This window comes from Hemicordylus capensis, chromosome 3 (genome assembly GCF_027244095.1).
Source record: "Hemicordylus capensis ecotype Gifberg chromosome 3, rHemCap1.1.pri, whole genome shotgun sequence".
In the NCBI taxonomy this organism is placed as follows: domain Eukaryota; kingdom Metazoa; phylum Chordata; class Lepidosauria; order Squamata; family Cordylidae; genus Hemicordylus; species Hemicordylus capensis.
The window spans coordinates 234,952,321-234,969,004 of NC_069659.1; the positions used below are offsets into that span (position 1 = coordinate 234,952,321).

General features: G+C 42.7%; 1 protein-coding gene across 7 annotated transcripts in view; it reads left to right on the forward strand.

Moving 5' to 3' along the window:
• TBATA (thymus, brain and testes associated) overlaps nt 1-16,684 on the forward strand; it is a 73,920-nt gene that overhangs the window by 50,854 nt on the left and 6,382 nt on the right. For 6 of the 7 annotated variants that reach the window (XM_053306043.1, XM_053306040.1, XM_053306044.1 and 3 more), the window contains 8 exons: nt 319-426; nt 551-763; nt 1,833-2,047; nt 3,052-3,152; nt 5,116-5,237; nt 8,508-8,732; nt 10,417-10,541; nt 12,985-13,149. In XM_053306043.1, coding sequence (XP_053162018.1) covers nt 319-426; nt 551-763; nt 1,833-2,047; nt 3,052-3,152; nt 5,116-5,237; nt 8,508-8,732; nt 10,417-10,541; nt 12,985-13,149 — 1,274 coding nt within the window. Of the gene's footprint in view, nt 1-318; nt 427-550; nt 764-1,832; nt 2,048-3,051; nt 3,153-5,115; nt 5,346-8,507; nt 8,733-10,416; nt 10,542-12,984; nt 13,150-16,684 lie in introns of those variants that run through there. The other variant, XM_053306045.1, reaches the window with a different exon arrangement.

Below are 16,684 nucleotides of genomic sequence, written 5' to 3' on the forward strand. Positions count from 1 at the left end.
CCCGGGGGGGGGGGGTAAGTGCCTTAAAAAAGAATTTCCAAAAAAAACCCACCCACAAAACCACAAACCCCTGAACAGTCGGGGGGTGTTCGGTCCGTTTGCACATCCCTAATAGGAACAGCTAGAGAAACTCTTACTCACTATCTCTACTCCCAGTGCCCCTAGTGGTTATCAGTATACAGTAGTCCATCCAAAAGGTCAACACACTGGAACTCCATATCCAACATGAAAGGGTCGTTAGAATCACAGCCAAAGCAATGTCCCCCCCCCCCCCATACACACACCTTTTGCTAAGACATCTGCACTTTTCTCTTTTAGGATAAACTGGATGGGAAGAAACCAGATGTGGCCATCTGGGAAACAGGAAATATTGTCATTGGGAGTCTGGTTGGCAAGTTGTGTCAGATGAAACTCTGTGGGCAGGAGGTGAGTGAGCACCCCCTCATTATATTCTCTTACTGTGCTTCCACCTTTCAGGCCTGATACTTTGGCTGTTGGCTGCTGCTGCTTTATACCCCTCTCTTTTGTCCCTTTCTCTCCAATTAAACAGGATGTAAGGCGTGGGATAGACACTGTACTGAAAAGGCTAGAAAGTGCCAAGGAAGACTCAGAGAAGATCATTTTCCTGTTGTCCCTGAAAAGCGCTCTGCTTCCTGAAACCATCCCTACCCTCTTGCGTTATGCAGAGGAGGGCTCTGCAGCAGTTTCCGCTGCAGCAATCTCTGCCCTACAGAGATATCCTACAGAGCACATTTCCAGCCAGGTATGGGATGGTCCTGCTGGGGGAAAATCACCTTTCCTATGAATTTTTGGAACTTGGATTAAACTTTCCAGATGCTTCTGTGTGGGAATGCACAGAAGCAATATAATTTGCCCTCTGTCAGGTGTATGACAGAAAATAATTCCACCAACCTGAATACCAGTTTCACATTCCCTCTGTCTCACATGATACTTTCAGGGTTTGTCCATTTCTCCTTCTCTATGTTCCCTGATGGCTAGACCTGTTCTGGGAATTCTTCACACAGCATCTAAATATCCTTTTCAAGGCCCTCATTGCAATTTGCAACCCTACCAAGTGTTAGTCTGTGGCATATTTCTTGACTGCTGGATCCTTTACTGTTGATGGTTGATCCTAAAAGGCAGAAGCTATCCACCACTTCAACGTCTTCATTATAAATTTGAGGCTGATTTCTGTACCCATTGTCATTAGTTTAGTCTTCTTTACGTTTAGTTGTAGTCCCATTTTTTTCACTATGTTCCTTGACTTTCATTACTAGAGCTTGCAGATCATCCACATTCTCAGCTATCAGAGTGGTGTCATCAGGGAGTGCAGGTTATTGATATTTCTTCCTCCAACTTTAAAACCATGCTCATCTTCTTCCAATCCAGCTTCTCTCAGTATATGTTCAGCATATAAGTTGAATAAATAAGGAGAAAGTAGACAGCCTTTGCCAGTCTGGAACCAGTCTGTTTCACCATGGTCCATCTGGACTGTGGCTTCCTGTCCTGTGTATAGGTTTCTCATGAGAGCAATGAGATGCTCTGGGACACCACATCTGATTACCTACAGATAACAAATTTTGCTTACACAATCCTGCCACTGAAATTAGTGAATGCACTATTTTTTACACTGAAATCTACGGGGGGGGGGGGGGGCTGTAAATTACATTTTTAAATGCAAAGTCATTTTGCCTGGTCGACAATGGGCCTCATCTTCTTGTAGTCAAATATTACAAAAATATTACCTGAAAGTGGGTTTTAATTAATCTGCTATGTGTTTTCTGTGAATCATGGAAATGAATTGAGTTTTTATACCTGTGTTCTGGCATTAGGTTAAAATGGCAATGAAGCGGATTTTCCACCAAGTTAGGAGAAGCTATGCAAAAATTTCAAGAATAGCTGCTGCAGAAATCCTGATGGACAACAACCCCTCACCAATGGACTTCACCAATATCCTTTTGGCCACCAGAAAACTAGAACCAGAAATGTCAAGATTTCTACTGTCAAAAATTCAAGGCATTATTCACTCCCATCACCATCCAACCAAGTAAAAATATCTCCGTTGTATATATTTAATGTATGTATGTATGTAATTTGTACACCGCCCCAGACTTCCATCTCTGGGCGGTCAACGTCAGCATAAAACAAGTTTAAAACATATACAAAAACTAAAAACAATTTAACAATTTAAAAATAAACCAGAAATTAAAACCTAAAAATTTAGGAAGCTGAGAAAGCTTGGGCGAAAAGATGGGGTTTCAAGTGTTTGGGTTTTTTTTAATTGCCAGAGATGGGGAGGATCGTATCTTAGCAGGGAGCACATTCCACAATCTCAGGGCAGTGACCGAGAAGGCCTGTCTCTGTGTAGCCACCAAACGAGTTGGCGGTAACTGGAGACAGACCTCCTCAGATGACCTCAATGGGTGGTGGGGCTCGTAGTGAAGAAGACGCTCTCTTCTAATCTGATCATACTCAAATTTGTTTTTGAATGCTATCTGATATTATTTGTCTTGAATGTGCTTCCCCTGTCTCTGTGCTCCCTTTTAAAACACCAGCCTGGTATATTGCTGTTGGCATATAGAATATGATACAAATGTGCTTTATATTGAGTCAAATCATGGGTCAGTCTAGTTTAGTACTGTCTCCTCTCACTGGTAGCAGCTCTTCAAAATCTCAGGCAAAGATCTTTCCCAATCCCAGATCCTTGGAAATATCAGGGATTTAACTTGGAAACTTAGGCATGCAGAACATGTGCTGAGACACTGAACTGTGGGCTGAAGATGGCCCATGCTTAGTCAGATTACTGGTCCCACATAACACAGCATCCTGTCTATCAACAACAGTTAAACAGATGCTCCATGGAGCAAGGACTTGACAGTCACTGGATCCCATTGATTTAAATATGATTATTTGTGTGCAAGCAGAGCTTCACAACATTGGCCCTTCAGCTGTTGTTCTGGAAGAGAGTGGCTCTTACATGCAGGAGTATCTGGTTCATGTTAGCCCTTTGTGCACCATCCCATTATCACCCTTCTGTTTCCCCCTCCCCAGGCATGTGATCAAAGATGTTCTGAAAGATCCACAGATAAATAATTATGACATCCTCTCAGCCCAAGCTGGCAGCTCCATCTGCTTTGCAGGACCACTGGCAGGTGATCATCATTTATAATCAAATTATTAATTATATTTTATTAGTATTCTTATTCTTATTATTATTATTATTGAGTACATTTCTAAACTGCTTTTCCTATAAAGTTTAAAGTGGTGTACAATTGTAAAGATACAGTTAAAACCTATTAAAATATCAAAATGAAACCAATAAAATACAAAGACTACAGCAGCACAAAAAGATAAGAATGCAAACAGCAGCCAACACAGTCAGCAGGGGAAAGCCAGCCTAAATATAGAAATATTTTAAACAAACAAACAAGTAAACATAATAAATAAAAACGGCCGTGGCAAAAAGTGGCCGGTGGGGGTCTGATAAACTTCTAGTGGGAAGGCACTGCACAGTTTAGAGGTTACTGCAGAAAAGATTCTGTCCCAGGCCAGGGCCAGTCATATTTCTGATGTGTACGATTCTCTTTAATCTTCCCTGAGAAAAATGAAAAGAATTCATGAAGGAAGCTCTCACAACCAGCACTTCCAGAGTAGGAAGCAGTAAATGTACCTCCACAGGCCCATGTGGAGCATGGGACTGCCACCTATCCTGCTGCCCCAGACCAGGGCTACCTGAGATTTATACCTTGGTCTTTATCAAGGTTAGTAGAAATAAGCCCCATTCGACTGAACAGCCTCAATCATGTGCATGATTGGGCTGTCTGCAGCAGCTTGGCACTATCCCCACCAAGGAGTGCTGCATATAGATTGGCCAGAAAGCTGAGAGCTGCTCCATCGATGGGGCAGCCTCTTCGCTGCCTGTGCAATGCATTGTGAGACACTGGATGACTTCCTCCTCCAGATCCCTGCTCAGGATATTGATGCCATATCAACATCGCTCATGTGGGTGTGCAAGCAGAGCAAGCTTGGATCATCTGGGTACAGGAGGGTAGGATCCTGCCTTCCCTCCAGCTGAACCAATTTTGGTTGTCTGCACAACCTCATGATCTTTTATGTATAGGAGGCCTCATGCAGCAGGGAATATATGCATAGAAGGGAACCGGAACACCCCAATGATTTCTTGTTTAATCATAACGCAACACACACCCCAGAACCTCAAAGCAAGTGAATAAGAACTGGCCAGACAGCCCTATGCTATTCAGGGATACCATTTAAAGAGGGCAGGGTTGACCACAAATTGTTATTCTTCAGGAACTACTACTACTACTACTACTACTACTACTTCTTCTTCTTCACATTCATGTATTATTATTATTATAAACAGTAAAATGTATCCCAGGGACACAAATCCCTTTCCCTCAAGAAAATGTGTGTGTTTGGCTGGGAGGAGAGGGGAGATTTTTTGACTTGTGCGACAATATTGTAATATTAACAATCACATAGTTGCACATCTTATGAAGTATGAAGCCAGTGCTCTTAAAACATACTGCTTTTTTGACAACACAATCTCAACTATTCCCAACAGTAGGACTTTAAAACTTGCTGATATTGTATTTGCTCCTATCCCCTGCTTGGAATCTGAAGTGGAGCTCCTACTTGCTGGAGGAACTGTTGCAATGAATATAAGCCAGATCAGTCCCTCGGTCGGAGAGGGGATGTAAGGCTGCAAATGAGACTGTTACATACACCTGTGTTCATCACTTAATGGTTGTAGCATCAAGTGATGACTTGAATGTTACCATCACACACCAAACTCTACAGAGAGAACCTCATATCACATAATCTCAAATACAATTCTTTTCAGTGAGTTAGAGGTCCTCTGAAGTCAGGAAAACCCCACAATGGCAACCTCAACCTACTCAACATCTTCTCAGCAATAATATATCTTAATTTACATTATGAAAACCTTCCAGGATCTTTTCAGTGCCAGTCTGATCATTCTCATATTATCCTCCTTTTACCCCTTTATTAAAGTGTTTGAAAAAGCTACTTGCATTTCCCCCCTGTAATATCTCCTGACAGGCCTTCACATTTCTCTCTTTTGTTTTCATCCAGTCACTAATGGCACTCTCTCTACCTTTGGTCTGGAGCTGCTGTTCTCAGAGTTTGGCCTCCTGAGGAAAAGCGTTGCTGATTTCAGTCTCCAAAGTCATGGCCACCAACTACAAGCAGCTCAGGTCTCATGCTTTTTACTGTGGTTCTGCTCTATAGCCCATGGAGTGCAAGAATGCTTGAAATAGCTGTAAACATTTCTCACCTTTGCCGTATGGTAGAGTAGTAGAAAGGTACAGCATGGCATTTTGTTTCTTGATAGCTTCTTAAATGTCTCTTTAATCCTCCACAAAAGAAATGTCCACCTATACATGGATTTAAAGGGGATTCCCCCAGAATGCACTGGGTGCTTCTCTACTCCTACAGACCTGAAATAGCTATGTGTGGACTATCAATGTCCATACTATCCACTAATTGTCCATTTCCTTCACAGCTGTTTCAGGTCTGTGGGAGCAGAGAACCACCTGGTGCATCTGGGGGAAATTCTCCTGGAAGATAAGACTTACCATGGATAATAATTATCTCTGAGTAGCAACAGCAGCCTCTTCCCTCTTAGCACTGATTCCACGTTCCTGCCTGCAGGATTGGGACCAATGTTGTAATAACTGGCCCAATATTATGGAGTGCCCTAGGGCAGTTGGTCATGGAACCAACCAGAGAGAAGACAACCTTGTACTTAATCCTGAGAGGCACCCAGGACCTGGTGTGGGAGGTCAGTGTCATTGACCCTTTAGGGAACAGTGACCACAGTGTGATCAAATTCAGCATACATGCAGAGAGAGAATCAGCAAGGAAGTCTAACACAGACACTTTGAAATTCAGAAGAGGAAACTTCTCCAAAATGAGGAGTATGGTGAAAAGGAAGCTGAAAGGGAAAATCAGGAGAGTCACTTCACTCCAGAATGCATGGAGTTTACTCAAAACCACAATACAAGAAGTCTGGTTAGATTGTACACCCAAAAGGATGAAAGGTACCACTACTGTAAGTCCAGGAGGATGCCAGCATGGCTAACAGGTAAAGTCAAGGAAGCCATAAAGGGGAAGAAGACTTCCTTCCAAAATTGGAAGGCCTGTCCAAATGAAGAGAACAGAAAGGAACACAAACTCTGGCAAAATAAATGCAAGGTGACAATAAGGGAGGCAAAAAGAGAGTTAGAGGAACATTTAGCTAAAAGCATCAAGGGGAATAACAAGAACTTCTTTAAATAGATCAGATGCAGGAAACCTGCCAGGGAGGCAGTTGGACCATTAGACAATGAGGAAGTGAAAGGGATTATTCAAGAGGATATGGAGGTTGCAGAGAAGCTAAATGAGTTCTTTGCATCCATCTTCACTGCAGAGCATACTGAGCATAGACCTGTCCTGAATCAGGCTTTTCAGGAATGGAAGCTAAAAAACTGAGTCAGATAGCAGTGACAAGAGATGATGTTCTAAGCTGTCTGGAAAAATTAAAAACCAGCAAATCACCAGGGCCAGCTTGCATCCATCCAAGAGTCTTCAAAAGAACTCAAATGTGAAATTGCCAACCTCCTTGCAAAAATCAATAACTTATCCCTGCAATCAGGCTTTGGATTGGAAAGTAGTCAATATAACACCAATTTTCAAAAAGGGATCCAGGGGCAATCAGGGAAATTACAGGCCGGTAAGCTTAACGTCTGTTCCAGGTAAATTGATGGAAAGCATCCTCAAGGATAAAATTGTAAAGCTCATAAAACAGGCCCTGCTGGGGGAGAACCAAAGGTAAATCTTGCCTCATGAACCTTTTGGAGTTCTTTGAGAGTGTCAACAAGTGTGTGGATATAGGTGATCCAGTTGACATAGTATACCTGTACTTCAAAAAACTTTCGACAAAGTGCCTCATCAAAGACTCTTGAGGAAATTTAGCAGTCATGGGATAAGGGGACAAGTACATGTGTGGATTTTTAACTGGTTGAAGAACAGGTAGGTATAAATGGAGAGTTTTCACAGTGGTGGGAAGTAAGAAGTGGGGTCCCCCAGGGATCTGTACTGGAACCAGTGCTTTTTAATTTATTCATAAATGATCTAGAAGTTGGGGTGCGCTGCAAGGTGACCAAATTTGCAGATGATACCAAACTCTTTAGAGTAGTGAAATCCAAAACAGATTGTGAGGAGTTCCAAAAGGATCTCTCCAAACTGGTTGAGTGGGCAACAAAATGGCAAATGCGGTTCCATGTTGGTAAGTGTAAGGTGATGCACATTGGGATGAAAAACCCCAGCTTCAAGTATACGCTGATGGATCTGAGCTGTCGGTGACTGACCAGGAGAGGGATCTTGGGGTTGTGGTGGACAGATCATTGAAAGTGTCAACTCAATGTGCGGCAGCTGTGAAAAAGGCAAATTCCATGCTAGGGATCATTATGAAGGGGATTGAAAATAAAACTGCTAATATTATAATGCCCTATGGTGTGGGCCAAAACTATGGTGTGGCCACACCTGGAGTACTGCGTACAATTCTGGTCACTACATCTAAAAAAGGACATTGTAGAACTGGAAAAGGTGCAGAAGGGGGCAACCAAGATGATCTGGGTCCTAGAGCACCTTTCTTATGAGGCAAGGCTACAACACCTGGGGCTATTTAGTTTAGAAAAAAGATGACTGCGGGGAGACATGATAAAAGTATATACAATCATGCATGGTGTAGAAAAGGTGGATAGAGAGAAATTTTTCTCTTTCACACATAATGCTAGAACCCGGGTCATCCCATGAAATTGATTTCCAAGAAATTTAGGTCCAACACACAGAAGTACTTTTTCACACAACGCATAATCAACCTTTGGAATTCTCTGCCACAAGATGTGGTGTTGGCTACGAGGTGGGATGCCTCAATACCAGTTGCAGGGGAGTAACAGCAAGAGAGAGGGCATGCCCTCAGCTCCTGCCTGTAGGCTGCCAGCGGTATCTGGTGGGCCACTGTGTGAAACAGGATGCTGTACTAGATGGGCCTTGGGCTATTCTTATGAAGGGTGCAGAGGGTGAACGTTGCTGCTGCAGAGGGTGAACCTTTCTGGAATGAGTAGAAACATCTTCACTCCTTTCTTCTTTCGTAAATGAGAGGGGAAATGTGTTCTTCTGTACTTCTTTTAAAGAAAAACATGTCATGTATAAAGAACAAATCTTCCCAAATCCACCCCCAGCATAGTACTTCCAGTGATTGTTGCTGGTGTCTAAATTATGTTTATTTTTAGATTGTGGGCCCTTTGGGGACAGGGATCCATCTTATTTATTTATTATTTCTCTGTGTAAACTGCCCTGAGCCATTTTTGGAAGGGCGGTATAGAAACCGAATAAATGAATGAATGAATAAATGAATGAGGACTCCTGCTGCAAAAGTGGAAATAGCCCTATGCATTACAGTCTTGTTCTGTGTGTCCTAGGTCACTATCGAAGCAAAAGGATTTGAGAATATACTGGGAGGTAGTGCTGCCAATGGAGAAGACACAGAATTGATGGTTGGCATGTCTGCTGCTTTGCTTGATGTCCAGTTGCGGCCGGTTACTTTCTTCCAAGGGTACACAGATTTAATGTCCAAGTTCCTTTCCAGCTCTGAAGAGCCCATAAGTGTGGTTAAAGGAAATGTGTTACTGATGGATCATCAACAGGTATCTGTCATCTCTTGACTCCTGTAATGCCTTGACATACGGTAGCCATATGGAATTATGATGGTTTTTCCATTCCATTATTACCCATCAAAAGTCTTTCTTTTCACTTAAGCCAAGCCTGAAGGAAAGCAAGTTGAACAAATTAACTAGACCACGATGTATTAAGATGGAAAAGCCAACATTCCGAATGTTGACAATGTGAGATATGAGTCAAAGGACATTAGACCCAGCTCTGTGACAGGAGTTCTCAATCTTGGATCTCCAGATGTTATTGGACCACACCTCCCAATGCAGGATGGCCTTTGGACATTTGGCTGGGGATGACCTCTGCTCTATGTGTTCACGCTTGAATGACAACTTCCGTACCTAAGTTAGCTTTCCAGTCACGAGTGTGTGGGGGCATAGTTCTTACTAGAACATATGCACCTCATCACTCTTCGGTCTTCTGCAAAAGCCCTTCTCTATGTATCACCACCTTCAGAGTTCAAGTTGGCTGCTACAAGAGGCAGGGCCTTTTCTCTTGGGACAACAGAGTTGTGGGATTCCTTCCCTTGGAGGTTAGCTTGGCCCAATCTATGGTTTTCCTCTGAAAAATGACGACAATTTTCCTCTTTTGAAGCATCTTTAGTATGATCTACTGTATTTATCTGAATCCAAGACTAGGTTTTTTCCAAGTTTTTTGATATTAGAAATCAGGAGGTCAGCTTAAATTAAGAGTCCTGTATGTGTAGATGTAGGTATAACCTGTATTTAACCTCTGCTTTTTAAGGAGGTCATTTTAAATTCAGTCTCATCTTCAATTTGGATAAATACGGATAATGCTTACTTTTTATCTGTGCTATTATTTTGTTATGCTTGATGGCAGTTGTTCTGCATTCTGTTGTTTTATGCATATTGGTTTTGCTTTATTCATTTGTAAGCCTCCTTGTCTCTATGGTTTAGAGGAAGATCAAGTTAAGAAATACAATAGTATTATTTTTATTGGTTGACATGATGTGCAGTCTAACAGAGCCAGAAAGCTCCGTGTTCAGACTACAGCAGAGCCATAAATGTTGTTTTTAAAGCCCTGATGTTTTTAAAGACCAGTGATTGTGCAAGCAGCATTGCCACATTTATCCCCATTATATAGGGATAAATACAGTAACACTGCTTGTGCAGATACTGGTTTTTAAAACCTTCAGAGCTGCCTTCTGGCTCTGCCTTCCAGCTCCCTTAGACGACATGTCATGACTGCCAATAAAAAATAAAAATAAAATAATAATAATAGTGACCACCAGGACAGTCAGGAGAGGACAGCTGGTCTTGTGGTAGCTAGCATGACTTTTCCCCTTAGCTAAGCAGGGTCTGCCCTGGTTGCATATGAATGGGAGACAAGAAGTGTAAGCATTGTAAGATATTCCCCTCAGGGGATGGAGCTGCTCTAGGAAGAGCAGAAGGTTTCAAGTTCCCTCCCTGGCTTCTCCAAGATAGGGCTGAGAGAGATCCCTGCCTGCAACCTTGGAGAAGCCTCTACCAGTCTGTGAAGATAGATAGACCAATGGTCTGACTCAGTATATGGCAGCTTCCTGTGTTCCTATGACCAGGTATAAAACTGACATTTTGAGGACAAGAGTGTGAAGAGCACTTACAGGCCTGTAGTAAACACTTGAATAATCCAGGAACTGACTTTTCCCATGCTGTACAGGCAATTCCACTTCAGTCTGGTTTGCAAGCTGTGATTACTCTTCAGGGTGGACTTGGGCTCGATGTTTCAGCTGGCATTGATGTGAATTTGTGGGAGCAAGAATTCAAAACAAGCATTGAAACAAGGTATGTGAATAAGAGCCTACTTCACCTCTGAAGTGTGAAGAAGATGACTACCCAATACCTTGGCAAAAGTTCAAGAATGTAAGACCTCATGCCAGCTCATAAAAGCCCATAGAAGGAATAGTCTGTGACCTGGCATTGCTAAATGCATCTGAAATCCAATTAAGTAGCAACACTTTCTGTGCTAGAATGAGGGGGAAATGTTGAGTCCTTGTTGCACATTATGGCAGCCATGCTACATTAGCACCACCCCCCATTTGGTGTAATGCCAAAGGAAGGAGTCCTTGGTCTTTAACTGACTGACCTAAAGCAGTCAGCTGTGTGGCTCGTAGTTTTATATGACTTCATAGGCTGTGACATCAGAGCAGCTAAACCAATTACAGTCAGAAGGTGTGGCATTTGGGTTGCTGACTCAATTGCTAAAGATAATGAAGTCCAACTGTGATATCAGAGGAACTGAAACAGCCAGCTAGCTTGAAATGTAACAAATAATAATGTGGAAATCATGTGTTGAACAACTTGGCCGAAAGAATAAAATATAGTTGCAGGAAAGCTCTGGGTGAGCAAAATGTGTTGAACAACTTGGCCGAAAGAATAAAATATAGTTGCAGGAAAGCTCTGGGTGAGCAAAATGACCAGATGCAAAAACTGAGAAAAGTGATCCCTTTGTTATGACAAAGATGCCTCTGCCTCAGTTCTATGGATTTCAGATGCTCAGAGAGAAAACTGCTGGAGGCAAGAAGGACAAACAGTTAAAAGAGAGGAGCTGGTAGGGCATGAGTATCAACAGTCGTGGGTTTCCATAGCTAGTCTAATATAAATGGAAATCAGTACCATTTTCATCTAATAGAGAATAATTAAATTAAATCAGTTAAGCTTGCCATGCCAAAGAGAGGAAATCATGAGCATTATTAGAATCCTTCCACACAGAGAGCAGAACTCTTGGTGTCCACAGGCTTCTCAACCTGTACTATCCATTTCATAGCCAATTTGAAGATTTAAATTGTTGTAAAGGGTTTTTAAATGTACCTGTTTTTCAGGGTTTTTAAACTGTTTTATTGTTTACAATATTTTATTGTAACTTTTTATTTATTTATTGTAACTTTTTATTTTATTGTAACTGTTTTATGGTATTTTATAACTTTTAATTGTTGATTGATTTTAATTGTTTTTGTTTTATTTGTAAACCGCCCTGAGCCAATTTTGGAAGGGTGGTATAAAAATTGAAAATAATAATAATAAAAACAGCAACCAGGCAACCTCCCTTTTGCCTTCACCTCAAAAACCTTTGCCTTCATTCAGGTTTTTGAGGTGAAGGCAAAGGGTAGGTTGCCTGGCTTTGATTTTGAAACAATGCCACTGTTGCTGAACTGTTGCTGTTGCTGAACTGTTTCAAAATCAAAACCAGGCAACCTCCCCTTTGCCTTCACCCCAAAAACCTGAATGCCATTTAACAGAAAAGCAACAAGAATTAAAGCAAAAAATAGCTGAGTACATGAACCAAACAACCACCAGGGTTTAATTTCCAGCTCAAAACAGTTGCCAAAAAAACAACTTGCTCAGGCATTAAAAGATGTCAATGCTGCACTTGCAGAAATAACAACCAATAATTTTCAAGAAACAAACCAACTAATGTACAGTGCAGCAACAGTAACAACACAAGAGCTCGGATATAAGATCAGTGGACTTGTAAAAAAAAGAAAGCAGTACATCACCTAAATGGAAGATTAGATTAGAAAATAAAATCTCCCGGCTCAGATCAGATGCTAGTAAATTGAAAGATATGAAAGACAAGAAGCTGAAGAATGAAAACACCAAAAAGTATCTGATCCAGAAATACCACCTAGATTCAAGGAAAATTAGAGAAGTCCTAGAAATAATAAAGCAGCAAATAACAGCAGTGTCAAAGAAGATTAGCAGATACGAAGCCAGAATTACACAACACAGGCAGAATCTACAAATCTACAATTATTCAAATAGATGCTTTGCAACTGTGTGCTTGTTTTTGATGTTAAATAGCAACTGTATCAAGACTGTGATGGGTGACGAGGGAGGGGAGCTTTAGTTTTATCCAATCACATGGTCCCAGTCACACACAGACCTTGTGGCTGCTATTTGCCAAGGAAAGCATCCATGAGAGCATTTCCCCCTTCATAAATAGCAGTCACCTTCTCCCCCAATCCAAATCCATAAGTAGCAGCTACAAAGGACAACCCCCACTATGATCCCAATCCATCTACTATTTAACAGTTAAAAAACAAGCACATGTTTGCAAAGCGCATGCTTAAACCTTGCTTGACCCTTGCAAGCAAAACTTAGAAGAACATTATGCAATCAAACACATACATACCATTAAGCACATACATACAGTCACTGCCCATTGCTAATAACAGACAGCCAACTTTCTTGAAAAGCATTGTTGGTGTTTTTTTCTCCCCAATTATAGGGGTGCACTAACCATTGATTTCCAAGCAGAAGTGGATGCCCCAAACTTTCAAGCCACTATCAGAAGCCAGACAGAAGTAGAGATGGCTACAAATTTTAATACTGCTGCCCGACTTTCCGACATGCTCATGTGTTTGCAGCTTACAGAGGAACAAGTCATTTACGGGTAAGCTATAGATCTCACATCAGGAGATACACTTCTGGATGGTGTCCAAACTAAATATCCTCTCAAACAATTTTAAGGTTACCACTCAAATTTCACAGCCTTCTCCTGAATCTCAATGACTTGTCCATAGGGAATATTGCATCAGAAACTGTCTCTGACCCTAGTCACATATATCTGCAGATGTGTCCTGTTAAAGCATACATACTCATCACTTGATGATGAGCATGAATGACAACAGAAAGCAGAGTCTTGCATACGTGCAAAAAGCATCACGGATCAAACATAACAAACACAGGGTTTGAAGCACTTCAAACTATAATCCTTTTCAATCAACGCACTTGATCAAGTGATTGATCAAGCGATGCATAGTTCCATGATAAGTCATTATGATGACTCATCAAGTGATGACTCATCAAATGGTGAGTAGCAAGTATATGTCTTCCACTTCAGAGGTGACATAGCATTTGGGGGAAAGACTACAGGGTGTTGGGAGAAAGCTGCAGTCCATCTCATCTCCATAGCCGATTTGGATCTGTTGTCACAAGGTTCAGTTGCCCTAGCTTGACCAATAAATGCTAACTGGGGTTCACAGCATCACATCTGTGGGAGGCTCTTTTTGGAAATTGTGAGCAACCAAAAGCTGCCACGCACCTTGACTTGAGTCTGCCATTGTCATGCACCCCCCCCCAGCATCTTCCTTTTAGCAATGGGGTGGGGGGTGGGTAAAGGGACATGAAAATGTTCACAGGGGAGGATAAGACTGATGACATCCAAGCACTTGAATCAGATTTAGCTCCATGGCAGTGTCACTGAGCATAAAGAATGTCCTTGTGTTGCCCTCACTCTGAACAGAGGAGGAAAATGGAATGAGTTAATTCACTGCTAAGGCAAATGGGCCAAAGCTCCCTGCCTTACCACACCATCCTGGCAGACAAAAGTGAGAGGGAAGTTTCAGATGCCTCACTGTTGCCTTTAATAGGTCCAACACATTAAGGATAATATCCTTTGTCAAAGGTATTAGAACAAAATAAATAATAAGCAGCAATGGAAGACAATGGTAAAATCCAAACACAAGAGACAACACATAAAACACTCTTAACAAATCACATGCATATGTATAATCAAAATGACTGCCCTGCCCACAATGAAGCTGCCAGTGCAGAGTGCTGGCCTTAGCAATATGGTGACACATCGTCTTTCTTTCTCCATTCATATTGAGGGCAATGTGAGGACATCAGTGATGTTGCTACATAACCTAATTGGCTATATGGCACTGGAATGTCATCTCGGTGGCTATGTTATCCCTGTTTGGCTGGGATCTTGTAGTCAAGAAGAAATCTTTAAAACAAAACAAAAAAAAAATGGTACCAAACAATGAACAGAGAGGGGCACTGAACAGTAGTGAACAGGCATGAAAAAGGTAGGCTTTGTGGGGGAAATTTAGATAAGAGGTGGGCCTTTGAGAAAGTCCCTTTTTGGCACCGGAAACATTCACCCCGAATACTCAGCACATCACCAGATAGCAGGGGTGCTATAAAGCTTTTGAGGGGCAGATTCTTGAGGCCAGCCTCTCATGGCTTTTTCTTAGGAAGAAATGAATAGTTGTAGAATTGAATCCCACAGCAGCAGCAGTAAATATGCCTTCACAAAAGGTCCTCAAAGCCAATCCACACATTACTTATTTTCCTTTATTTATTCCAATAATGAACTAAATCCAGCAGGATTCTCAGAGCAGCTTACAACATATTGCAATCAGACAAGCTATGACAAAATAGAAAATGATGGACAATAAAATTGAGCAGCCCAGCAGACAAATGCCAACCCTGGACAGAAATCATATTTTTAAGTATACACCGAAGATGTTTTAGGTGCACACTTAAAAATAAAAAGTGTGAATGTGACAGATTGCTACTGCCTTACCACACAGTTATACTCATCAATTCTTGGGTCAGCTGCAGGTTCCTGTTGAATGACAAACCAGAGTCTGTTGCTGTGCAATGTGTGAAGGGGCTCTCCGTTGGGCATGATCACCCTCTATATCTGGATCGAGATCCGTCGATATCCATAAGAATGGGTTCTGCGCCTGCGCAGGAGTCACGCGGTAGCCATGCCTGAGCTTGTCGAAGCGCCGAAGCCACGCCCCCACGCTGAGCGTTCTATATAAGGCGTGTCTTTGGCGCGAAGTCCCTCAGTTCTTTTCCGACCGCCTTTGCGTTTGGACCTCGGTCTGCCACCTCAGCTGTTGGAAAAGTTCCTCTCTACATTAAGAACGAGTTCATCTTTTACTGACTGATTTTTGGTTTTGACGACGGACTGGAAAGCGACCTTTGTTTGGAATTTGACTCGGACTGACTTCTCGGTTTTTCCCGGTTCTCGACGCGGACTGACTGACGACGATCCCGGCTCTTCGACCTCGGAACGGACTCCACTACGAGTGTGAATATGACTGAGGAGAAAAGATCTTTTAAATGGTGTGAAGGCTGCAGGGCGAAACTCCCCTCCAAGGACCTTCACGACCTTTGCTTATTATGCCTCGGTGAGGAACATAATGTCGCCTCCTGCAAGATTTGCCTCTCTTTCTCGAAGCAAACGAGAAAAAACCGAGCGCTACGCCTTCGGGCCGCTATTTATGACGAGGTTCTGAGCCCCTCCACTCCGGGTACTCCTCGTCCCTCGACATCAACTTCGTCTTCAAAATTGCCCCCGAGGGCGGAGTCGGCACCTCCATCAACGTCGAGCCGCCACCGAAAGTCTTCCTCAGCATCGAAGAAAGTTGATTCTTCGAAGCCTACTTTGATGCCGAAGAAACATTCTAAGTCGAAGGAATCTCCAGCTCCTTCGCGTGTATCCAAGTTATCCACATCGACATCGAAACCGGTAAAGTCAACATCGACGCCGTGTACATCTTCTTCGTCTTCCCCATCGAGACCGGATCTTCGTTCAAGTGGACGTAACGACTCTCCTTCTGGGCGTCGAAACACAGATCGGCATAGTTCTCCACCTAGAAAACGTCGAAGATCCCCAGACCTGCCTCCTCGTACTCCATCTCCACCAAGAGTATCGAAGTCGTCAGCTTTACCATCAACATCGGGGATTCCATCGACCACTACAGTGCCACCAATGACGACTGATCAGTCGGCGCTACCTGCTCCCTCGATGTCGACAGCTCAGTCGATGCCGACAAATCCTTCGATGTCGACGGCTCCTTCAGCATCGACAGTTGCCTCGATATTGACTCCTGCTGTTCAACCGGTGCTTGCCTCAACGTCGATTTCGATGCCGATTGCTCGAGCTCTATCGCCAGCTCCGACCCCACTACACTCGGCTTCGCCATCTACACCGTCGGTCGGTCTTCTAGCTACTGTACTGCACACCCCGGTCCTCACTTCTCAGGTAACGCCACGCTGCCCACCTCCTGCTTTCGAGATCATAGACGTCGATGCCGAGGATATTCTACCATCAGCGACTCGCTCACTGCTTTCGCTATTGGACTCAACGTTGAGTAGATGGACAACCTCTACCTTTAAGGGTTTCT